Source organism: Eublepharis macularius, chromosome 9 (assembly GCF_028583425.1).
Source record: "Eublepharis macularius isolate TG4126 chromosome 9, MPM_Emac_v1.0, whole genome shotgun sequence".
In the NCBI taxonomy this organism is placed as follows: domain Eukaryota; kingdom Metazoa; phylum Chordata; class Lepidosauria; order Squamata; family Eublepharidae; genus Eublepharis; species Eublepharis macularius.
In genome coordinates this window covers 8,339,128-8,364,947 of record NC_072798.1, presented here as the reverse complement: position 1 = coordinate 8,364,947, position 25,820 = coordinate 8,339,128, and the positions used below count along the sequence as shown (strand labels likewise).

General features: G+C 43.1%; 1 protein-coding gene across 1 annotated transcript in view; it reads right to left on the bottom strand.

Moving 5' to 3' along the window:
- Positions 1-16,954, bottom strand: part of LOC129336286 (presenilin-2-like) — a 31,002-nt gene extending 14,048 nt beyond the window's left edge. The window contains exons 1-5 of the mRNA XM_054989412.1: positions 16,836-16,954; positions 8,615-8,807; positions 8,273-8,502; positions 6,271-6,412; positions 2,296-2,363 (exon numbers count right to left, since the gene is read on the bottom strand). Of these exons, the coding sequence (XP_054845387.1) occupies positions 2,296-2,363; positions 6,271-6,412; positions 8,273-8,502; positions 8,615-8,758 (584 nt within the window). The 5' untranslated portion in view covers positions 8,759-8,807; positions 16,836-16,954. The remainder of the gene's footprint in view (positions 1-2,295; positions 2,364-6,270; positions 6,413-8,272; positions 8,503-8,614; positions 8,808-16,835) is intronic.
- Between the last annotated feature and the right edge of the window lie 8,866 nt (positions 16,955-25,820).

The following is a 25,820-nucleotide window of genomic DNA, read 5'->3' as shown; positions in this document are numbered from 1 at the left end:
ATTTGGCTAACTAAACTGAATATTTTTTTTAAAAAAGCAGCAGCCAAACAATAGATAGAGAAATGCACAATGCTATCACATCATAACAGAGTGTAAATGATACTAGTCCTATATATTGTCAAAGGCTTTCACGGCCAGAGAACGATGGTTGTTGTGGATTTTCCGGGCTGTATAGCCGTGGTCTTGGTATTGTAGTTCCTGACGTTTCGCCAGCAGCTGTGGCTGGCATCTTCAGAGGTGTAGCACCAAAAGACAGAGATCTCTCAGTGTCACAGTGTGGACTCAGGAGGGGTGGGGTTGGGCCGAGTCATCCTGTAAGATGTACAAGATCTTACAGGATGACTCAGCCCAACCCCACCCCTCCTGAGTAGATATAAATGACCTGCCAACATCTTTTCCACACTGTGACACTCGCAGTCTTTTGGTGCTACACCTCTGAAGATGCCAGCCACAGCTGCTGGCGAAACGTCAGGAACTACAATGCCAAGACCACGGCTATACAGCCCGGAAAATCCACAACAACCATTGATACTAGTCCTGTTTACAAGTTACAGAGAACACATATGCAAGTTACATTTGATTTTTTCTTTATGTATGTGTTGAGTAATGCTCAAGTTTCATTCAACACATGCACAGCTGACTCTGTGAATTAAACACCACTTTTATCCAAGTACTGGACCCCAGTTTCATCAGTAAAGTGAACAAGTGTTGGCTCTTTCTTACAAACAGGTTGCACGTGTACTTGCAGGCAATACACGTGTTCAGTGTAATATGGACAGAGACGCTACATGAGAGGCAAGAAGGCATTTCCAATGACAACCTGTGTCCCCATAACCTACACTGAGTTTCCCTGTGAGGAATGTAGGGAGGTTACCATGTCACCTTGAGACAATACAGATACACTGAAAAAATGAGTTGGAAGGAGGGAGACTCAGAGCGGGACCACAAGTGACGCCTGACACAGGTTGGACACTAGTCAGCTTCCCTCAAGTTTTAATGGGAAATGTAGGCATCCTGGTCTCGCAGCTTCGCTCTCTGACTGCTGTCCAATGGGCTTTTCAACTGTCACTTGTCCAACATTCCGCCAAGCTGCCTACATTTCCCATCAAAACTTGAGGGAAGCTGGCAAGTGTCCAACCTGTGTCAGGTGTCACTTGTGGTCCCGCTCTAAGATGTTTGTGCCTCACCTCTCTTCATCTTTCTCTGGTTGTTTAAGGCACTTTAATAGAGGCAAACGCTCGCTTAACCCAGTATTATCACAAATATATGTTCAGTCTTTACCAGGACGTCTAGTCTCCTGCTAAAAACAGCAGCATTAAGTGCCTTGCAATTTTATGGATGTGACACAAGTTGCCATTAAAGTCTGTTCAAAAACACACTGGTAGTGCAATCCTAAGTAGTTCTGCGCTTCTAAACCATTCAACTTCAATTGACTAAGAAGGGTATAACTCTATTTAGAACTGTATGGGAATCGATTTTCCTGGCTAAATCAGTTGATTCAAATTTCTGAAGCATGCAGCGACTTTTAGAAGCCCAAGTACACCTCCCTAGCACATACAAAAAAGATTTCTCATATTTTGCTTGTGGATGCTAATTCCCCACCTGTACCTTATCGCTACTGAAAATATGGTTATTTGAGTACTGTAGAAAGAGCTTTCATATCTCAATCAATGATGAATGTTTCACACATGCAAATCTTCACTACTTGGTTTTGTTCCCACCTCAAGATCTCATGCCCCAGTGATACTTCATGTATACATTAGGGGTTAAGTAGCAATTGGCCTGATTCAGCAGTGACAGTTTGATAACTGCAGGATAAATGAACCTATCGTTTCAAACTTTTGGTCTATCTAGCCCAGTAAATCTTGTTTACCTCCAAGCCACTGTTCTGTTGGTCTCAACACATTTAGGGGGAAACTCTCCGCTATATGGGAAATCCTCATCCATTTTCCTGTCTGAAGTGATAAAGCTGACCAATCTCATTACATACAAATAACTGGTCTATAAAATGAATGAAATTGCTACATACTGTCACATGAGGGTATTAATTATTCATACAGATTTTTTAAAAGTGTTTTATTAATACAAGGAAAGCAATGGCAATTTCTAAGATTAAGAGAAAGCAAAAAGATGACATAGGCACATACTCTTTCCTTCTAAACGTTCTGTTGTTCATGCAAGATGACTACCACTGATCCCTACCTTTGTACCTCAAGGGGCAAAAGCTTAGGAGAATTCGTCAAATAAAGTTTAAGAAATTGCTAAAACACCTAACCATTAGGGGCCCTCACTTACCCAAGATAGATGTAGGTGAATAAGAACAGCAGCATCAAAGATGAGAGAATCAGCCAGCCATGAATAAACTGTTCAATGAAAGGATATTCTTGGTGAGAGGACCATTTTTTAAAATTAGATTTAGGTTTCTTATTAGCTTTGTCTCCAGAAACACGTCCCCAAACATTAAAATGTGTAACAAAACCACTAGAATCAACAGCCACAATAGCAGAATAAAATAGTAGCATAAAAGGCACAAACAAACAATTTTGATGGGGCATTTTTTTTAAGTATTGTAAAATCATTTCAACACAGGCCAACTAAAATAAGACACAAAGAACAATAAATACAAAGCCTATACAAAGGAAAGTATTTACTTGGCACCTAGAATTTAAACGTTAGTTTTCAATTGCACCTAGGAATAAATTGGCAGAAATATAGTTCCTTTAAAACTGACAATACATGTCCTATGTAGTTTATGCCAGTCAATCTTGCTGTTACGTTCTGTACCATCTGAAGTTTCAGGACTAGTTCCAAAGACTGCTTCTGACAGACAGCCAGTTTGGTGTAATAGTTAAGAGCAGCAGGACTCTAATCTGGAGAATTGGGTTTGATTCCCCACTCCTCCACTTGAAGCCAGCTGGGCGACCTTGGCTCAGTCACAGCTTCTAGCTCTCTTAGCCCCACCCACCTCACAGGGTGTTTTGTTGTGGGATAATGGCATGCTTTGTAAATTGCTCTAAGTGGTTGTTAAGTCATCCTGAAGGGTGGCATAAAAATCAAATGTTATCACTGTTATCATCATCTAATTGGATCTGATCAGAGTAGGGATAAAATACTTTTGCAAGGGGAAGGACAGCCATCTTTCTTTTCTTTTCAGCAATCCTGTTACTGCTGAAAAGAAAAGAAAGCAGAGATGCTGCTTAATTGTTTTATTCAGAAAACAGTGAACAGTCTAACATAAACCAGGTGCCAGTCACTATCCAACGACAGCACCTGACCAGTTTTCTTTTGATATTGTCATGTTCCTCTTTTTCACTCCCCCACCATAGCATGCAGATATATCTCTAAATTTCCCATTCCTACAGCTTAGATACATTCCCTCAGTTCTCTCTCTCACAAGCCCACTTTTATTCAATATTTTCTTGGCTGGAACATATAACTTAATTGTTAGTTAATAGATTTATCTCTCAACCTGACCCTAACCATGGCCGATTCCAGACGGCCCCCCGCCTCGCGAAACGTCGCGCGTCGTCGCGCAGAAAACGTGAAATGTTTATTTGGAAGTAACCACACCGATGTAAACATACACAGGACTCAAGCTTTAAAGCATAATCCATAAGCGAAGTTACAACTGTCTAAGCCCACTGACTTTAATGACATAGAAGAGTGTAACTGTGTTCAGGCTTGCACTGTTAATCTTATTCTTCAACTATAAATCCCTCAGTAGGTTACCATTTAAACTAAAGTTTAGCTAAGGCTTGTATTTTGTCTTGTGTTATAGGTTAGTAATTGAATGGGAGACCTTCAACAAAGACCAAGATTGCAGAGGCAGGCAATGGCAAACCACCTCTGTTAGTCTCTTGCCATGAAAACCCCACCAGGGGTCACTATAAGTCAACTATGACTTGAGGGCAGGATTTCATTCCATTTTATACAAAAAAAATCAAAAGCATTTCTTCCAACTCCTTGATTAAATATTAGGACATCTGGTTATCTTTCCTTCGTTAAAATTCCTTGGGAAGGTCCCTGGAGATCATAAGAAACCAGCAATTAACAAGGCCTCATGAGCTGCCTCTTAAAATCAAATCTGGCATAGAAGCTTTTTAAGTCTGCCAAAAAGCCACAATCGCCACACTTCTCCATGCTGTTAATAGGAACCTGCCAATTGTTACCTATTGTTTATGAATATGCCTGCATGTGACCCCCTCCCAGCTAAACGAAGCCCACCCACCACACATCAGGGCAAGGGTGTTGTAGTCTGAGACTGATAGCATGATGCCAAGCCTCTGCACTGCTACGCCATATAAGGTTGATGGGCTGCATACAGCTCAATAGGTTACTAAGTTGTGTCCGCTTGTTTAAGAACAACAATTTCATGCTTCAGTATAATAAAATCTCTTGGCCTACTTTGGAATAAAGGGAAATTCATTTGGTCAACATAATTATTTTCATTTGTGAAGGGAGGGAGAGAAACTCTTACAGAATTTTACAGCAGTGCAATAACCATGGAAACAACTTTCTTATTGACCCAAATTTGGATTACTTAAAAGGTTGTGGACAACTATAAAAATAATTAGATTCAGAAGTCTCTACTGTATTCTGCATCCATCCTGAATGCTGACTTTACTGCTTTCAACAAAAGTCATTATGTACCCCCTTCCTTGCCACTACAATCTATGCAAAAGAAGAGTAAGAACTGATATTTGCCCCTTTTGCCTCCTAATCACTAGGTTACTACTTCCATTTCTGAAGCTCCAAGAAGCCATTTCCAAATTCTTGAAAAAGGAATGTAGGTACTGTATGACTAGCATATCATGCCACATACTATCTGAATGCAATGCAGCTCTCTCATTAAGAGTAGCTACAGCCAAAAAGGAAAACTGGGCAGCACTTTGAGTCGGAAGATCTTGTCTGTGGAAGCAAATCTAGTTCAACAAAGAACACATTAATTTGGAACCTAAACATAGTAGCTACATAATATATTACAACATAATTTTGGAAGTCACACAAATAATTTTTAGGGTGAATACAGGCAATTTTTTAAGAGTGGCAAAGGCTCTTTGAAAGAGCTCTCAGCATGTTTAGTGCAAACATTTTTCTACCCCAGAACAAGCTCTGAAGAAGAACACGTAGCTTCAGTTTAAACTGGGGGGAAAGTTGGGTGGGGGCAACATTTATTGGCTAGCACCCACACACTTCCATTCCACTTAATCTCAGGGTTTTGCAGCAGTTTTTCTGAATTTAACTATGAATGCATAATGCATCAAAATTAGTGCCTAATTTGGGGGATCGTAAGGGGTTGGGAATCTCCCTCTTTCTCCACCAGCTTTGCAATTCTCCCTGGATAGCTAAAGCCTGTCAAACCACACCGAGTCATACAGATAAGGATCTAGGGGGTAGCATTTCTCCTTCCTCCGTCAGTCTCTTCACCGTATGGACCTCTCACAGAGATTCTTCAGAGCTGTTCTCAGAGCAGAACCACAAGTGACAAAAGGCACAGATTGGACACTTGTCAGCTTCCCTCAAGTTTTGATGGGAAATGTAGGCAGCTTGGCGGAATGTTGGACAAGTGACAGTTGAAAAGTCCGTTGGACAGCAGTCAGAGAGCCAAGCTGCAAGACCAGGATGCCTACATTTCCCATCAAAACTTGAGGGAAGCAGACAAGTGTCCAATCTGTGCCTTTTGTCACTTGTGGTTCTGCTCTCAGTGCTAAGGAACCTCAGTTCTGCACCAAAGGGAAGTAACCTGTAAACTACGTCTCTTCAGTATAACAGCCTCTAGGCAAAGTCTGGGCTTGAGCCTGTGCTCTGCCCTCAAGGTGGCAGTAGACTGTGGCAGCATGCGTGCCTTCTCCTTATTTTGGAGGGGGTTGTCCCTATTGAGAGAGTAAAGGAAGGGGTTTTTTTTCCCCCTGCGCATCTGAGATTTGCCCCAGCATGCTAAACCCTCCTGCTTTCTTTTGTTTGCCTCCATCCTGCTGGCTGCACTTCAGAATTAGAGGATATAATGCATAGTCCATCTAAAACATGATGCAAGAGGCAAAACAGATGGCTGGACTAGCATTTGATTCGGAGGTAGGTATGTCCGTATGCACATAAGGCAGACTGCAAGTGCCCACTGTGACAATGGTTACACCTCTGCCTTTAGTTAATTACAGAAGTCTATTATAAACACTCCTGTAAATTTCATCTGTTTCTGAAAAATCAGGCAAAAGACCAAAGCCAATCAATTCAAAATATTCATCAGCTGAGAGGCCTATTCATCAACCTTACCTTGTAGCAACGGTATTTATACAACAAAACCAAGAAGATTGTCATTACTACTATCACACTGATCATGATGATGGTGTTCAACACAGAGTTCAAGAGTCGTTGGCCTACATAGGGTGTGTCTTCAGTAAATGGGGTATAAATCCTGGAAGAGAGCCACAACATTGGTATAAAAGGTGGGTTTCATGAACACCTTTTCCATCAAGACAAATTTAGCCCTGTAAATTGTGTGACAGAGCAGCAGTAACACTGAACCCAACATCCGAGATCAAAACAGAAAGGTCACAGTAATAATGGTAATCTTTGACCTTGCAATGGATCCTACCACAAACAGCCCCCTCCTCTAGCATCAGACTTTTGGGATATCATTAAAAGATAGCAGATTGCCAGTTTATATACTATTACATTTTTATCACTAAAAAGGGATGGAAGAGGCGTTTGTATTTCAGTACACGATACCCAAGGAACTGAGAGCCAAGCTACAAGTGACGCCTGACGCAGGTTGGACACTTGTCAGCTTCCCTCAAGTTTTGATGGGAAATGTAGGCATCCTGGTCTTGCAGCTGTAATGGAGAGCCAAGCTGTAAAACCAGGATGCCTACATTTCCCATCAAAACTTGAGGGAAGCTGACAAATGTCCAACCTGTGCCAGGCGTCACTTGTAGCTTGGCCCTTAGCTGACTTCTCACTCCCTCCACATACATCACAAACCCACTTTCATGATGCTGCCTCCTTTACTCCCAGTGTCTACTCTATCCACTTCTCCATCTTACCAGAGTTGCACTAATCAACAACATCTCGAGAGAGAGACAGAGACAGAGAGACGGGGGGGGGATAGACAAAGCCTTCTGATCTCTTTTAAAACACAGCTTCCCAGCTAATATTGCCACTCCCTTCACATGCTCCACCTCACGTAGCTTAGCTCTGTCTCTAAGAGCCAAGCTACAAGTGACGCTGTACACAGGTTGGACACTTGTCAGCTTCCCTCAATTTTTGATGGGAAATGTAGGCATCCTGGTCTTGCAGCTGTAATGGAGAGCCAAGCTGTAAAACCAGGGCGCCTACATTTCCCATCAAAACTTGAGGGAATCTGACAAGTGTCCAACCTGTGTACGGCATCACTTGTAAAAGGCCCTCTTTTTCTGCCAATGGTCTCTAACTCTCATTGGTTCAGCATTCCTCCTGCTCCCATTGGCTGTCTCTCAGGAGAGGTGGCTGCAGCCAGTCCTGTTCATCACATTCTGCCTCACCATTATTACGGGAACAGTGATGGAAACACCACATAGATGATTTCTGGATATCTTCCTGAAACACTAAGGCATATTTACTATTTGCCCACAGTGTGGAAAACCTTGAAGCAATGTTATTTTGTTCAAGACTAAATATTCATTGAGATAACAGAATTGAACTGACGCATTCAAAAATGAAATAGATCAACAAGACGAGAGGGTGGAAGATTCCACGATTCTTCACTGTTTGCAAGCCACTGTCAAGTTCTTCACACAAACCATGCATCTCATTAAGAAGTATTATCCTTCCTACAGATGGTCTGGACTCACAGTGATTAATCATGAGAAGTCTTACATAGGCTGCTTCCACACACGTTGGATAATCCACTTTCAATACACTTTAGTGAACATTTGAAACTGATTTTCCATGCGTGGAACAAAAAATCCACTTCAAAAGGATTGCGAAAGTGCATTGAAAGTGCATTATTCAATGTGTGTGGAAATGGCCATAGTGTCTCTTTCCGGACACTCGTGCCCTCTCACCCTTAGTAACTGAAACCTTACATATTTATTCTATCAAATCTGCTGATATTGTTTAGCAAAAGCTACACCCAGCTCCTTCAAAATTCCATCTCAAAGTTTCCCCTCACTTTCTCCCCCCCCCCCCAAGTACATGGCATCAAATGCAAGAAGGGTTTTTGTATTGGGTGTTACAGCAATAAGATACAGATCACATGTCCGATTTAGTATGTTAGGATTAGTCAAGCATTACTTACAGCTGCCCATTCTTTTCAGTATAGAAACGCACCGATTTTATGGTCGCAACAACCACAATCATGCAAAGCGTGACAGGCACAAAAAGCATGATCACATGTTTGGCTCCATATTTTAAGGTCAACTCTTCCTCTTCGTTATCCAGGACGTGTCCAACTGGAGCTCTTTCTAAGTCAGACGCGCTGCCGTCTTCAGCTTTGTTCGAGCTGTGACTGCTGCTAGTGTGCCGTTTCTGCAAGGAGAACATAATTCGACAATGTTGACGTAGGAAGACCCTTCCCCACACGTAGTGATCAGCATTTTCTCAAAACTGGCATTTCTTTCCAGACATAAGGCAGACCTACCCGATGTGTGTGAGTTTCGGCTGTTTCGGGTGCTTGCACGCCATCGTGGTAAGATGGTACAAGGGGGCTCTCCGCTGACATCAGGGATGTCCTCTCGTCGCAGGCTTCCTCCTCGCTGTCAGAGTTGTTCATGAAGGTGATCATGCTCCCTCACAGAAAAACTTTTGAGGCTACATCAAAGACTCACAAACACCTTTAAACAGTAAGCAAGATAATGGGAAGAAAAGATAGGTAAGAAACAACGGTGCACCTGAAACTAACAATCCCAAACCCGGTTTCCAGTCATCGTATAAAATAGACATTACAGAGACACTACAACTGGCAGTATTTACACACAGAATTTTGCTCTGGAACTGTAACTGTTGAGTAAAATTTGCTGCTATAAATTAATAAAGCTTTAGAAGCTGCCACACTCGGAAGCAAAATATGAGATTTATTTGGTTTGGTGAGCATCAGCTGGCAAGAGTTATCACACAGCGAGGGCCCAGAGGACAGCAAAACAGACTCTGCATAGAAACTCCCCACTGAAGTTCTCCACAGGACACTGAGAGCGGAACCACAAGTGACAAAAGGCACAGGTTGGACACTTGTCAGCTTCCCTCAAGTTTTGATGGGAAATGGAGGCAGCTTGGCGGAATGTTGGACAAGTGACAGTTGAAAAGTCCATTGGACAGCAGTCGGAGAGCCAAGCTGCAAGACCAGGACACCTACATTTCCCATCAAAACTTGAGGGAAGCTGACAAGTGTCCAACCTGTGCCTTTTGTCACTTGTGGTTCCGCTCTGAGGTGGCTCCCTAACAGCCACTCGGTGTCCCCCATATCCCAGGCTGAGATCCTGAACCACTCACAAGGCACGGTTGTGAAAAATAATGAGAACTTGAAGCCATTTAGAAGTTGCAAAGCACTTGCTTGGGTTCAAAGCATGACTGCCAACCAAGCAATACAGAATGAGTGAGAACAGCTGTGAGATTTTCACCTGGCACTGGATGGAGGCTGACCTACAGCACTGTAAGATGACAGGTAGGTTCGCAAGTAGGCAAGTGTAAGAGAAAGAACGAAGCAGTAACTGCTCATGCACATGCTCTTCTGGCCCAGCTCCCTGGTGTTTGTGCCCAGCTTTCCATGCCTGACTTAACAACAACAGTAATCTGAACCAATGTGCTTAACCACATGTCTGAGAGCGGAACTACAAGTGACAAAAGGCACAGGTTGGACACTTGTCAGCTTCCCTCAAGTTTTGGCGGGAAATGTAGGCATCCTAGTCTCGCAGCTTGGCTCTCTGACTGCTGTCCAATGGACTTTTCAACTGTCACTTGTCCAACATTCCGCCAAGCTGCCTACATTTCCCATCAAAACTTGAGGGAAGCTGGCAAGTGTCCAACCTGTGCCTTTTGTCACTTGTAGTTCCGCTCTAAGAGACTTCCAGAACCCTAGTAACACTTGGCCCTGAGCTGGATGACCCAGGCTAGGGTGATCTCATCACATCGTGGAAGCTAAGCAGGGTCAGTCCTGGTTAGAAATTGGACAGCAGTCCACCAAGGAAGTGCACAGTTGGTACGCAGAGGCAGGCAGTGGCAAACCACCTCTGAACATCTCTTGGCTTGAAAACCCTACTGGATCACCATAAGTCAGCAGCGATTTGATGGCACTTTCCACCCTTGGCCAGTGAGATTCCCTGATTCTGTTTAAGTCTTTCCTGTTGGATCCCCTAGCCCGCTTCTCTACCAAATAGTCCCACCCTTTTCACTTCTTAGATACATTGCATGAACAAAGCCAGCCTCGACAGAAAAGCAGAAATGGGCTACAATTATGAAAATGATGGCTCACTCACTCCCAGTGCCTGGTGTCCAGAGTCCAGTGTACAAGGCAAGTATGAGCCCACTACCAGCAGTACTTTTCCACCTTCTAGTTTCTGTGATAACTTTTTCCGGATGCCTCACTTCCTCTAATGTCTCCCCCACCCCCATGCCTTTAATGGCTGCATTTAGCATATGATTTCTCATCTGAGACCATGAAGGACCATCAAGGTCACTTTTGTGAAGCCATGTTTGCGCTAGATATAATAGGATTATGTTTTTTGAGAGAAAAAGCAGTTTAGAAATAAAATGCCTCAGACTTCAGTGCAAGAAAAAAATAATGCATCAGAGAACTGAAATAGATTTTTGACTGGTTTTCTTAAATAAGGGTGCATGCTGCAGGCATAGCGTAGAGGTAACTTGCATCTCACATGTACCTATGTCATACAACAAAGAAATTGCAAAACATTCATATCTGCAATGTTAATTCTAAGAAAAAGGATGGCTTTGGAGGACAGTAAGGCAAGGCATTTGTATGTGAAGGCTTAGAACAAATATGCTTTCATGAAATGAGGCATTAAAAAAAATAAGTAACAGCCACATCAGCTGCCTCTTGTGCCGCACACTATTTTAGGAAGAGGGGCACATAAAACAAAGTTGTGCCATTTTACATTTAATCTTAAAACAGAACGTGGATTATCATATTCCAATTTTTTTCTGGTTTCCCTCAGTAAAGCAAGGAGATTATCCCACCCCCCCCTCACAAACATACATCAACTCCACTGAGAACCTGAGGCAGACAAACCTGATTTCAAATGATTTAATACTTATGAAAAAGTACTTTCTGCACAGAGACATTCAAAATTCTTGCTCAGGCTCGGAGTCCTGACCGAGCAGTTTGTACCAATCCCTGCCACATGCACCCCCCCCCCCTAGGATTACTGCAACAAATCTTGCCTTTGAAGGAGGACAAATGATTGGTTGAGGTTTGAAAGGGATAGGAGAGAAGCCATGTTGCGTACACTTCCATCAGTTACTTCTGATCAAACTTTGTGGCTACAAATGAGGAACGCATGTGGCCAGATGCATCCGTGCATACAATTTCCTGAAAGAAAGCTCAACTATTGCAGGGAGGCAACGCTGCAAATTTTATGAGGAGTGATGCATCAGCTCCAGATACGGCACAGATAGCTAATGCAAAATAAAAAAGAGTCCAGTAGCACCTTTAAGACTAACCAATTTTATTGTAGCATAAGCTTTCGAGAATCACGTTCTCTTCGTCAGATGCATGGAGGGCAGAAGGAAACTGGTCAAATATAGAGGGGAGGGGAGGGGAGGGGGGGAGAAGGAGAGGGGGGATGTAAACAACTCCTTTGATATGGAGATGCAGACAGCTCCTTTTGGTGTGGGGATCAGTTTGCTTGTGTAAAGCTTCAAAGGAGTTTGCCGTGTTAGTCTGTAGTGGCAAAATCAAAAAGAGTTCAGCAGCACCACCAAGACCATACAATTCCACTGCAGCACAAGCCTTTGATAACCACAGCCCTCCCCACCAGATGCATCTGACAAAGAGAACTGTGGTCCTCGAAAGCCCACATCAGGTGCCACTGGATTCCCCCTGACCCCGCCTCTGTAAAGGAAATCAGTTACCTGTGATAATGAGATAACCATTCATAGTCCCTATTCAGTCCCAGCTTGACAGAGTCAAATTTGCATATGAATTCCAATTCAGCAGCTTCCCGTTGGATTTTGTTTTTGAAAGGTTTCTGTTGAACTACAGTGACCTTTAAGTCTTTGATGGAATGTCCTGGTAGATTGAAGTGTTCTCCCACTGGTTTCTGGACGTTGCCATTTCTAATGTCAGATTTGTGTCCATTTATTCTTTTGCGTGGAGGTTGGCTGGTTTGTCCAATGTACAGAGCAGAAGGACATTGTTGGCACATGAGGGCATATATCAGATTGGAGGATGAGCAGCTGTAAGAGCCAGAGACAGTGTAGTTGATGCCACTGGGTCCTGTAATTGTACTTTCTGCACTGTAATTGTAACAGGACCCAATGTAGATAGCTAATACAGAGAGCCATTTAGGAAATGCTACTACTGCCGGGGATGTGGCCCCTATCTATGCCCCCCTGCGGTCTCCTCCAATGCGGATGCTACTGCTTTCTTTACTGAAGCCAGCTGGTTATGCTTCTCTCCAGGAAGCAGAAAGCGCAGGGAAGGTAACCAGACAAGGCACTGCAGAGAGATAATTGCCTGGCAACCACCCTAGGCTCACTTCTGCTGCTTCCTTCATTGGGCAGCAGTGCCCCTACTGCTTCTGGGTATGCCGTAATTGCTTCTAAGCACATCCCAACCATATCCTTTCAGGAAACTGACGGAGAGAAGTAGTACAATGCTGTGCTCTGCACTTGACTACAGCTGGCTGCAAGTGGCCTTAGTGCCGGGTGGGAGACAACCAGAGAATCAAGAGATGGAGCAGCATCTAGGCATCTCTCCCCCTTTCGCTGGGTTCCTAACACACCTGGTATCAAGGCAAACTCCAAAGTTGATCTGAGAACATATCTGCCCTTTTGGAAATATCTGCAGATATACCTGGAACATAACATGCGCACATTCACAGGAAGACAAACCCTGGACGCTATTGCTGAGATCTTTTGAATCAGGGAACTGATGACAACACAAGCACTGGAGCTGTCCCACAAGCAATAAATTTCAAGATGTCCTTCTCGAAGATTCTGAATATTTCTCTACAGATTTTGTTTAGCCCAGTTATTACTTTGGGTACCACTTCCCAGTCCCAAATGTAAAAAGCTACTGAAAGTCCCAGATTATATTCTCAGCTCAGATAATTAGTTCTAGAATACAATAATCTCATTCCCCCTGATAAAGCCAGCTCTTGTTCTGTTTCCTTTAAGTCAGATAGATCTGCCACCAGACCAGTTATCTCCTTAACATTCTGTCTTTAAACTATACTTTTGTCCATAGTAGGGTGCACAAATATTTCGAAGTAAATGGAACAAAACAATCTAGCCTATATAAAAAAGCAGTGTTCTAAAAGTTAACTTTCTTTCCCTGAAGAGATCTGTTATTTATGTTTCAGATATAACTCCAATTATGTAGCTAGATCAGAGTCTGTCTGTAGCAGTAGAAAAGAGTAGGAGTCCAGCAGCACCTATAAAACTAGCAAAATTTGTGGTAGGGTATGAACTGGACTCTTGCTCCCATTATGTAGGCATGCATTTTCTCAGCAAAGAACCAATGCAAAACTTTAAAGGCAAAAATTAGAATGCACAACTAATAGGGAATGAAATGTGACACAAAACATACACACTGTGTCAAGCAATGTACAAAGCTTGACAATCATAGAATCATAGAGTTGGAAGGGGCCATACAGACCATCTAGTCCAACCCCCTGCCCAGTGCAGGATCAGCCTAAAGCATCTCTGACAAGTATTCATCCAGCCTCTTCTTGAAAACTGCCAGTGAAGGGGAGCTCACCACCTCCCTAGGCAGCTGATTCCACTTTTGAACTAAGCTGATTCCACTTTTGACAATGAGAGCTCTAGTCTATGTCTTAATTTATGCTGGAATATAACTAGATTTGAGAGAATTAAAAGTGACTATATGGATATTTTGTGCCCCATGATAAAAAAAAACATTTGTCTGAATGTTGTCTTTGGTCAAATAAGTCCTGCACATTTTTGAAACAATACAAATACCTGTTGTCCATGGAGAGAATATACCGTTGTGCACTGATCTCTTTCAAACAGCTCCCAGATCTTTAAAGGAAGTAATGTCTGTACTCAGCATTAAAAGACAGAGAAGAAAGGGAATCTTGCTGGAGCATAAACTTGCTGAAGAACACAGGTGTGTATGTTGTGCTACATCTGCTGATTATTCTACTCAGTTGTACTAGCAAAAATCAACATAGGGACTAGCTTGGTCCTATGGGAGTCCAGCAAGTTGGTCCACCTGATCCTTTGTCTGAAAGCATCTCAACAATTTCTGAAGCAGCAAATAAGTGCCTAGGCTATGTCAAATGCTTAAGGCATCCTACTGTGGCAGAATTAAACACCACGTGGCCCCTTCGCACATTGCGTGCAGTCTCTGAAACCCAGAGGTGTCGGGGGCTTCAGCCAACACGGGTTCAGCTGCGAGGCCAGTGTATAATATACCATACAGACACCACCATCTCATTCTCCACAGAGGACAAGGCTGAGTTTTTTGAAAGGGCATTCCCCACCATGGAGTCAATGAGGGAGGAACTCATAGGTGCGGCTGGTCTTGCGTCTCCCCCACCTCAGGACCACCTTTGTCATGTTTGGCCATGCCTCTTTAATAGGGGGAAAAATAACTCTGAACTGAGAGGGTCAGCCACACTCATTAATAAACTACTGCAGGTCATTCCCTCTCATTTAAGATTAATAAGTGGCTTCCTTTTAAGACAGGACTCCTACATAGGCTTGTTCTTTTTTTGAAAAATCAAGTGCTGTGCTCGTGCAGCTTAACACGACATCAAGGCCACATTTGGGGTGACTTCAGCAGTCTGTAAAAATTGCTCTCATACTATTGTTGTACCTTCACCTCAGGCTAACTCTCACCACTTTCATCACTACTGTCCTACTATACACCTACTCAGTTAAGTGGGGGGAAACACCACTAAACAAGCCACCCTGCTTACTTCGTAATGAGTGCCAGGCAAAGTTTAGAAAGGGCAATCCAAAGATACCGTTCAAAATGCACTTACATGTTTCACTGCAATCAGTAGGTTTGAGGCACCAGGTGCAAATTTAAATTCTTATTTCTTTGTTTAGAAAGAAAGATGGAAACCACCAATCAGTAACAAAAGAGCTTTTAACTGTTTTCTTCAGCTTGCAGTCAAATATACGGGAATTAAAACTATCACTCTTAATATAATGTCAGGTATATGCTTTTACGCTACAAAACTGAAGCATTCCAAAATCTGAATCTGGGATAAAGGAACCTATGATGGCTTGGGGAAAAACAGCAACACATCCCATAACTTTTCCACACAAATGGTACATTATATCCCTGGGCACTGGAGAATACCACATTATTACGGATTATTATTTGCAATCTTAGAACGTGTGTTATGTATACAAACTAAAATCTGTGTATGTTGTATGTGATTTTCCAACTATTGCATTTTGCTTATGCAATACAAATATACTTCTACAAAAGAATTAACAGACAGACTGTAGAACAGTAGAGTGTAACATGATCATACACATGGACACAAGCCACAACTAATCACACTTTCCAGACAGGCAATTTAAACACCAGAAACCTGCAGCTCGAAAACGTGACTATCCCAGGAAGAGGGAAGTTAAGTTCACATTTCGACGGCTCCGAGATCCCGTATCAGGCACCTACATCACAGCAGGATTTGAGACTAGTGGTACTTTAGAGACCAACAGGATTTTCATGGTGTAAACTTTCAAGCGTCAGAGCTTCCTTCTTCACATTTGATTCTCAAAAGCTTACACCCGAAAATCTTGTTGGTCTCTTAAAGTGCTAACAGGATTCAATCCTGCTGCTCTACTGCAGACCAATACGGCTACCACCTAAAACACAGATCCAGAGGAGTTAGCCATGTTAGTCTGTAGTAGCAAAATCAAAAAGAGTCCAGTAGCACCTTTAAGACTAACCAATTTTATTTTAGCATAAGCTTTCGAGAATCACAGTTCTCTTCATCAGATGCATGGAGGGCCAAACACAATTTCCCTTCTATCGCACATTATACAAATTTTGTGCCACAATGGAATAAACGTCCAGCCTGCAACAGATTCCCCACTTCCTCGGTTATAAAACAATAAAAATTGTTCACTGAAATGCTCGAATTTCCTTTCAGCCGGAAGAGCTAAGCCGACAGCCTTCCTGAGCTGTAGGGAGAGGAGAGGCCCGGGCGACAGAGCAGCTGATCTGAGCATCACTTCTAAAAAGAGGAAGCCTTCGCATCTGGCGTTACCACCCGACCAGATAGGCCCGCAGACGGATCCCCTCGCAGAACAGAGAGTTTTCACGTCGAGGCACCCCCTTCTCTGCGACCACGGCCTGGGTTCACCACCTGCACCCCTTCTCACCGATTCAACCGGGGGAATAAAATCCCACGACCCATAAATCAAAAAGAGTCCAGTAGCACCTTTAAGACTAACCAATTTTATTGTAGCATAAGCTTTCGAGAATCACAGTTCTCTTCGTCAGATGCTTGGTACAGATTCTCGAAAGCTTATGCTACAATAAAATTGGTTAGTCTTAAAGGTGCTACTGGACTCTGATTTTGCTACCACAGACTAACACGGCTAACTCCTCTGCATCTACGACCCATAAAGACTCCAGGAAGCCAGTAGAAGAACAAGAACTTCTTTTCCTTACGAACCGCACAGCGACTGCAGGAAACTCTTACCCGGCTTGGCTGGACACGATCTCAAGGCTGCCCTCAGCCTGGCACCGCTGCGTCCGCCCAGCTCAAAGGCACAAGTTTCAGGGCTTGTTTACCGAAAGCCCCCTGCTAAACCCCGGCAACTCTCCACCCCTCATTGGCTTCGACGCGCTCTCATTCGGAACGTTGATTTGGTTTAATGTACGTCCTGATTGGACAAGCAGCCTATCACTCACATAATGCCGTCTCCTTTCGTTCTCCATCCAATGAAGGAGATGGGCGGGACAATAGTTTGCCAATGGAGAGCCGGCGCTGTCTGAATTTCCTCTTTCCAGTTCAAGGTGTGTGTTGCCGGCGTGAGTGGATTGGAAGGAAGCCGGTATTAGAAGCAGGCCGAGAAAATCAATGTATTGTGGTCGCAGCTGCGTTAGAGAAGTCCACTTTTGGGTTGCCAATCTCCAGATGGAGACTGGGGAATTACAACTGGGCTCTTCAACTTCAGGCCAACAGGGCTACCCTCCTGAAACTGTCTGGAATTATAACTGATCTCCAGACTACACGAATCGGTTTCCTTGGAGGAAATGACAGCTTTGGAGAATGAACTGTATGGCATCGCATCCCTTCTGAACTCCCTTACTCAAGCTTCACGCTCCCCAGGCTTGCCCCCAACTCTCCAGGGATTTCTCTACCCCAGAGTTAAGAATGCATTCCTGAGGATTAGCTCAATCGATCAGACTAGTAGAATCAAAAAGAGTCCAGTAGCACCTTTAAGACTAACCAATTTTATTGTAGCATAAGCTTTCGAGAATCACAGTTCTCTTCGTCAGATGCATGGAGGGCCAACAGAAACTGGTCAAATATAGAGGAGAGGAGGGATGTAAACAACTCCTTTGTTATGGAGATGCAGACAGCTCCTTTTGATGTGGGGATCAGTTTGCTTGTGTAAAGGTTCAAAGGAGTTTGCCTTGTTAGTCTGTAGTAGCAAAATCAAAAAGAGTCCAGCACCACCACCAAGACCAGTTTCTGTTGGCCCTCCATGCATCTGACAAAGAGAACTGTGATTCTCGAAAGCTTATGCTGCAATAAAATTGGTTAGTCTTAAAGGTGCTACTGGACTCTTTTTGATTTTGCTACTACAGACTAACACGGCTAACTCCTCTGGATCTCAGACTAGTAGACCTGTTTAGAATTGAGCTATTTATTATCCTCTGAAGTAGGTTATGCTGAGCCATGGGGATTTGAACCCTGGTCTCCCCAATTCTGTTCTGATACTATCACAACACATCAAATTCTGAATTATGACTCTGAGCTGTTTGTATTTCAGTCTAGGGTTCTGAAGTTCCTTAGCAGTCAGACAAATGTTAATTCTTGTGATGAACACTAAGTCCAAACCAGTATTCTCAATTAGTATAAAATTAGAACATGGTAAAATGAATGACACAGAATGCCTGTTGGAATCCATTGTTTTCTTCTAAATGACAAAAATAGTTTTCAAGTGGCCATTAGAAAGCATTGGTTGCTTAGCAGTGCAGTCCTAAATGATTCTATTTAGAATTCTCCTCAAGTCTTCTCAGTGTGGCTTGCTCCCAGGAAAGCATAATTAGGAATGCACTGTACAAAGTTGATCTTTTGGGATGATCCCTAAATGACAAAGCAAAATCCCCCCCACCCCCACCTCCACACACCTACTGGAAAACATTTGCAGGGGTGTATTCTTTTTTTATTATTATTTGCAAAGAGAGACATGTAGTGTTCTAGAGGGATGAGACACTCCTACAACATTCAATAGAATGATTTCCACAGACAGTTGCAAACATTTATTGTTTAGATCATATTCTTTTAGTGAATTGCTGCATTTACTTGAAAGGAAGGTGACCCTGAATGTAAGATGATGCCCTCTAAAAATGTTATGCCCCATTTTTTAATTGTTGGATATAACAACAGCCCAACCCCACCTTCCTGAGTAGATATAAATGACCTGCCAACATCTTTTCCACACTGTGACACTGAGAGATCTCTGTCTTTTGGTGCTACACCTCTGAAGATGCCAGCCACAGCTGCTGGCGAAACATCAGGAACTACAATGCCAAGACCACGGCTATACAGCCCGGAAAACCCACAACCGTAACTGTAACTTGTATGGCGTATCTGGAAAAAAACCTAGTCTTCCATTTGAGTAATTACATTGTAAGTACAGTATTCGTCTCCAGACAAGATTTGTATATAGAAACTTAAACACAGAAACTTCTTTGTTAACTTTACTGATCTTGTAACAATTCCGTTGTAACAAACAACACCGTTTTCAAAAACAATTCCATTTTTGAAGATTCTAACAAAATATTACCGCTAGTTCCTAAAGGCAAGTGTCCTAGCACTACTTTTGGCTAAGGCCAGATAGTGTAGTGTGTAGATAACCCAGAGCTATGATACACGTTGCTTGAAGAATTAGTGGATCTGGAAAACATGGGCCTTTTTCAGAATGATTGTTACAACATAATAAAGACAGATCCAAACATCTTTTCCCCCAGTACAGATCAACAGTGATGTATTGATCATGGTATTGGGCTAGAACTGAAGTTGGCTAGCCTTACTTTTAGCCTACTCTACCTAATAAGATTGGTGTGAAGAAAAATTGGACGAGGGGAGAACCTGGAATGCTGCCTTAAATTCCTTACAGGAAGAGTATGATACAAATGAGAGATTGCTCCAAAAATAGGCCCTACCCCATGACTACTGGAAAACACAGACCTTTCCCCCTGGAACTACAATCAGAAATTTCTTACTGTAATTTAGAAAGAACCTATTGCTTGCAATAGCCATTCAAACAAAGTATCTGTATGTTACTCTTTAAAAAATAAAAAATAGCCTATTCAATGTGGCCTGCTATTTTTTTCTAAAACATGTTTTAGGTAAAATGCTATGCATGCAAGACTATAATTAATTTTGGCCTAGTATCATCAGTCTTTGTCAAAACATATTGCAAAGGTCAGCAAAACCCCAAATATCCAGTCCAATGCAAATGAATCATGATTGTGCAGAGGACACAGTGATCCATAACTAGGTGCTTGTCTCTTTGCTTCCCTTGTTCCTACCCCCACTTTTATGCCTGATAGGGAAAGACAATGGGCACTCTTAGGTTAATTGCAGCCCAGAGAAACATTTTGGATTAGGAAGCCAAGCCAACGTGGTGCAGTATCCTCCTGATCCAAGCCCCCTCCCTTACACACATACAGAGCTTATTAAGGTCAAAAAACATGTCAAATGAAACTGCATAATACTGGGACAAGCCATTTGTCTATCAAGATCAGTACTGTCCATGGTACAGATTTTGCAGGGTGTCACACGGAGGTATTTTATTTTATCTACTACCTGATTCTTTTAGCTGGAGGTACTAGGGAAGGGAAGGGAACCCAGGACTTGCTGCATAATAAGCAGATATTCCCCTTCTTCGTATTGTCGAAGGCTTTCACGGCCGGAGAACGATGGTTGTTGGGGGTTTTCCGGGCTGTATTGCCGTGGTCTTGGCATTGTAGTTCCTGACGTTTCGCCAGCAGCTGTGGCTGGCATCTTCAGAGGTGTAGCACCAAAAGACAGAGATCTCTCAGTGTCACAGTGTGGAAAAGATGTAGGTCATTTGTATCTACTCAGGACCCCTCCCACCCCTCAGGACCCCCCTCCCACCCCTCCTGAGTAGATACAAATGACCTACATCTTTTCCACACTGTGACACTGAGAGATCTCTGTCTTTTGGTGCTACACCTCTGAAGATGCCAGCCACAGCTGCTGGCGAAACGTCAGGAACTACAATGCCAAGACCACGGCAATACAGCCCGGAAAACCCCCAACAACCATCATTCCCCTTCTTCACTCATTTTCTGTTCAGGAACTATATGACGAAGTGCATCTCAGTACTGATCAGCCCACTTCTAATGAAGGCCTCCATCTGGTTCCGTGTGCATACTTGCATTCAAAGAATGGATATTTCTCAGGTTTCTTCCTCCATCCTCGCTTTCTGAGAGCAACTGTAGAGGAGTCTGTAGGCTTTGAGTACCTCTGCGTGCCATGCTCCTTATGCACATGCCAAGCCTCTGACTCCAGATGACATTTAATTATTGTTTCTAAACAGTTCCTTCCTTGATCTATATTGCCAAGCACCATGGGAAAATCTAGTTCAAAGACTGGGGTGGAGGAGAGATTCTTATTCAAGTGTAGATTCCAAGCCCTGGAAGAAACCAGAAAGCCATTGATCTGAACTCCTTGTCATTGCTAGGTCCGTGAAGCACTCTCTTTCACAGAAATAGGCCTAGACTTGGTATAAATGTGGTATAAATGTGACAAGGGCAGGTAGGATCTTATTCGCATGCTCTTTCATCATGTTTAAACTGACCTTTCAGCTGTTTCATGTATAACACAGACAGATGTATATGTTGCTTGAACATTGCATTGGTATACCAATGTTACAGTCGGAGCAGCCCTGCTCTCACAGCAGCATAGCTTTGATGAGACACTAGGCATTTGTAAGATCTTATTGATTAGCTGCAGCAGCAATGGGGAAAGCATAACACCCATTCATTCCTGTGTGGAAAACACTTTCATCTCCCTATGTAGTGCATGTGGCCGTAGATGATGAAACAGAAAAATTGCCTCTCTTCAAAACGTATTTAAATGCTGAGTTCTTCTTCTTATGGGTTGCTATTAAACCATTCTAAAACCCATAGAAGGTATAATATTCAATCTCACAAAAAAAAGTTCTGCAATAGCATGGAATAGTTAAATAATATATATAGAGGGATTAAGATTTTGGAGGAGTAAGGCCAAAGAACAAGGGGGAACTCTAAATGTCAAATTTCCATGGTTTATGTTACAATAAAGTTACATCTGACAAAGAGAGCTGTGGCTCTCGAAAGCTTATGCTACAATAAAGTTCCTAATGACAAAGACAGCTGTGGCTCTTGAAAGCTTATGCTACGATAAAGTTGCGTCTGACAAAGAAAGCTATGGTTCTTGCAAGTTATGCTACAATAAAGTTACATCTGACAAAGAGAGCTGTGCCTCTCAAAAGCTTATGGTACGATAATGTTACGTCTGACAAAGAGAGCTGTTGCTCTCGAAAACTTACGCTACAATAAAGTTGAACCTGACATATACCCCCCAAGTTGTGCTTTTTATAGGAGAAAATATGGGGATAACACGTGTTATATTAGTTATGAAGACCCAGAATTATCCCCCCCTCCCAAATATTCTTTTGTAGGGTTAGTGAAATGCTTTTTAAGGCATTGTTTTAGCTGTTCTTTGCTCCCTCAAAATCCTCTCATAATTATGAGAGACCATATACAATAGTAGGTAATAGTTCATATATATGGTTGTTGTGGGTTTTCCGGGCTGTATTGCGGTGCTACACCTCTGAAGATGCCAGTCACAGCTGCTGGCGAAACGTCAGGAACTACAATGCCAAGACCACAGCAATACAGCCTGGAAAACCCACAACAACCTTGGTTCTCCAGTCGTGAAGCTAAGCAGGGTAGGCCCTGGTTAGTACTTGGATTGGAAACCACCAAGGAAGTCCAGGGTTGCTATGAAGAGGCAGGGAATGGCAAACCACCTCTGCCCATTTCTCTCCTTGAAAGAACTGAGCTGAAACTTGCCAGCATTTTACATAAACACAAACACTGATGCTAAAGAAGTGTTCTAGAATAGCAATGACAGTTCTTAAGGATGGGGTCTTCCAATGAGCTCCGTATACTACTAGATTTACAACAAAAGTTTGTTATCTGGCACTTGTGGGGTCTGACTTACTGTGGCTGCCTTCGGACATGACATTTAACTGGCTTCTGCCGAGGCTTGCCAAGAAAGGGAGGTGCCTACTCAAAATCAACAGCTAGAAAGTGAAAACACACGAGTAGGAAGCAATCGCCAATTAACAAATTCAAGGAGTCAAAGGCATCTATTAAACACAAAATATTATCTTCATATATAGTCAACATTGCTCAGATAGTCAACATAATATTGCAAGGTAAATTTCAAACAATTACAGTAACATACCGACGCCAACAGTAATTCATTTGACTTCTGCATGGGATAATTGACTGGTTGGTGCTTGAAAATGACATTACTTATGGACTTTTTGTACGGTGGATGTTCTTTTGCCCCTGATGATGTCATCCGATGAAACACCGGAGTCAAGCCGGCGCAGTGCGTAGGGCGATCTGACGTGCCTGTGGCTTTCACCGGCTCCACCTGAAAAATAAGCGCTGCGCTCGATTGTAAAAAGGACTTTTTAACAACTCCTGGAATTTGTTAATTGGCAACTGCTTCCTACTCGTGTGTTTTCACTTTCTAGCTATTGGTCCACTCACAGCAGGCAAACCTGTCCTCAGCCCCAAACCACCACCTTCAAGAAGCTGAGAAGCGGGAGGAAAAAATGGGCAGAAAATTACCCCATGCAGCTAGGGTTCCTTACCATAGAGATCAGAGGAAATTCCTAGAGTGTCCCCCAGAAGTGATGTCACAACCCCCCTCCCAACTCCATGCTCCCCAGGCACTGCCCTCAAAAACCTTTGGCGTTTACTCAAACAGTGCTGCCAAGCCTAATTACAGCAGGGCTCACACATTACGCACTGCTCCTCTCCCTTCTGTACAACAACAAATATCCTGGGATGGGAATGTTTATCTGCATCAAAAGTCATAGTCAGACTCTTCTGTAGTATTTACAGGATTTATTTCATTTACCTTGAGTCCCTTTCTGAGACTCAACGGGACTTGCACAGTGTAAGTCAATACCATCAATGGCTGGGACATCCAATAAACAAAGCAACAGGGTTCGGATCGAAGAAATTTGAGAACAAGCAGAAATCCAACACAGAGGTGAAACAAAGCATAAACAATTAAACATATTAAATGATGCCGAAATTAACTAATAGGAGCATAATTACAGCAATAGTCAGTACACAGTAGTATAGTCTATGGTCTCTATCCCTTTACGAATGCATCTTTTTGAACCGTTTTGTTACAGCCCTCCTACCTGTGTAAAAAAGTCCTCTTGATCTATTTTAGTTTTGCATAGTTTGCTGAAAGCCAGGAAACTGGGAGCCTTCCTGATCTCTTCAGGCAGGAAATTCTGTAAGGTGGGAGTCACCACAGATAAAGCATATTTATGGGCAACTGTTGATTTTGCCCATAGGGAGGGCGGCACCTGCAGAGGTCCCTGTTCAGATGAGCGAAGCAGCTGTGCAGAACAGAGGAAGAGAATGCCTACATCACTGTCAACGAGGTTTAGGGAATACCCATTCAGATGTGCCACTGATTCCGCAGCTATGTATGTGGATTTCTTTGCTGGTCTGGGGTGAGTAGGACGATACAGGCTGAATTATAAGGACTCCCTTTTGAGTGACTTGCCTCTGTAGAGATTCACACATTACAGAATATGCAGGCTGGGTCTGGGGCTCTATCTTGTGTCAACGATAACACAGCCCACTACCATGTGTGGGGTCTCCCCAATTCCTGTGTTTGTGGTGGATGATTTAGATTAAGAACCTGGTGCATGTGAAAAAGGAACTTTAAGCCATTCCCCGGCACAATTTTCCCACCCTGAAACAGACTCAAGAGGCACTATTTGCCCTGTAGGGAAACCCAAGTTATCCCAAGAGACACACAGATTTCCCCAAATAACACCACGACTCATGATTAAGACTAGTTGTATAGGACAGGATGATGTGTGTAGGTGGCCTCTGTTTGCATCAAGTCCAGATAAACAAGACCTTGGCCCTGCTTTCCAGTTGCAGTCCCTAAGCATTTCTGTCTCATAGAAGAGCATCAAGAACCAGTTTGGTGTAGTGGTTAAGAGCGTAGGACTCTGGAGAACCGGGTTCGATTCCCCACTCCTCCACTTGAAGCCAGCGGGGTGACTGTGGGTCAGTCACAGCTTCTAGGAGCTCTCTCAGCCCCACCCACCTCACAGGGTGTTTTGTTGTGGGGTAATAATGAAATACTTTGTAAACTGCTCTGAGTGGATGTTAAGTCATCCTGAAGGGCAGTATATAAATCAAATATTTTTATTATATTATCTACAACTTCTGCCTCTACATGGAAGGCAGTATCTTTTCTGTACACCCATGTTTGTAACGCCGGAGTCATCGATAGGTTACAACCTATTTTAAAGTCTCCAGAAGACAGGCTCTCTAATGCAATGCATTGATTTTTGCATTTGAACAAGGCAAAAAGTTTTCATTCCCAGGAACACTATTTAAAGGTTGAGGATTGTGAGCCGTGCCCTGCTGACCCCTCTGAACGTCTTCAGCTATCACTGCGCTCAGCGCTTGTGTAAATTCATTTGTTAAGTGTATGAACGCTTCTCGGCAGAAGCCAATTCCTCTCCTTGCTGAGCAAGGTGAGATAACAGGATCTCAGAGCGGGACCACAAGTGACGCCTGACACAGGTTGGACGCTAGTCAGCTTCCCTCAAGTTTTGATGGGAAATGTAGGCGTCCTGGTCTTGCAGCTTGGCTCTCCGACTGCTGTCCAATGGACTTTTCAACTGTCACTTGTCCAACATTCCGCCAAGCTGCCTACATTTCCCATCAAAACTTGAGGGAAGCTGGCAAGTGTCCAACCTGTGTCAGGTGTCACTTGTGGTCCCGCTCTGAGTGCCTTATTAGGGAATGAGAGCTGTACCCAGGAGCTGTTTTATTCACTCAGTACTGCCTGTATTTCACACATCAAGAACTCTGTAGGCTGCAGCAGAGTGGTAGCAGAAAACTGACCTCCTTGGGGGAGAACAAATTGGTGCTTCTGTATGCCATTGTGTGGCTCATCAGTACCCACTATAGCAACATGGAAGAAAAGCAAGCAGAAATAAAGCCTGCATACAGATGTTATATACTCATGTGCCAACAGGCGGAGGGGGGAGCAGTGGAGACCTTCGCAGAAAACTGCAGCTTGATCCTGTAAATCTTACTGACTTGCATAGGGTTTACTCTAAATGTGGACAGCACTGAACAAATCAAACTGTTG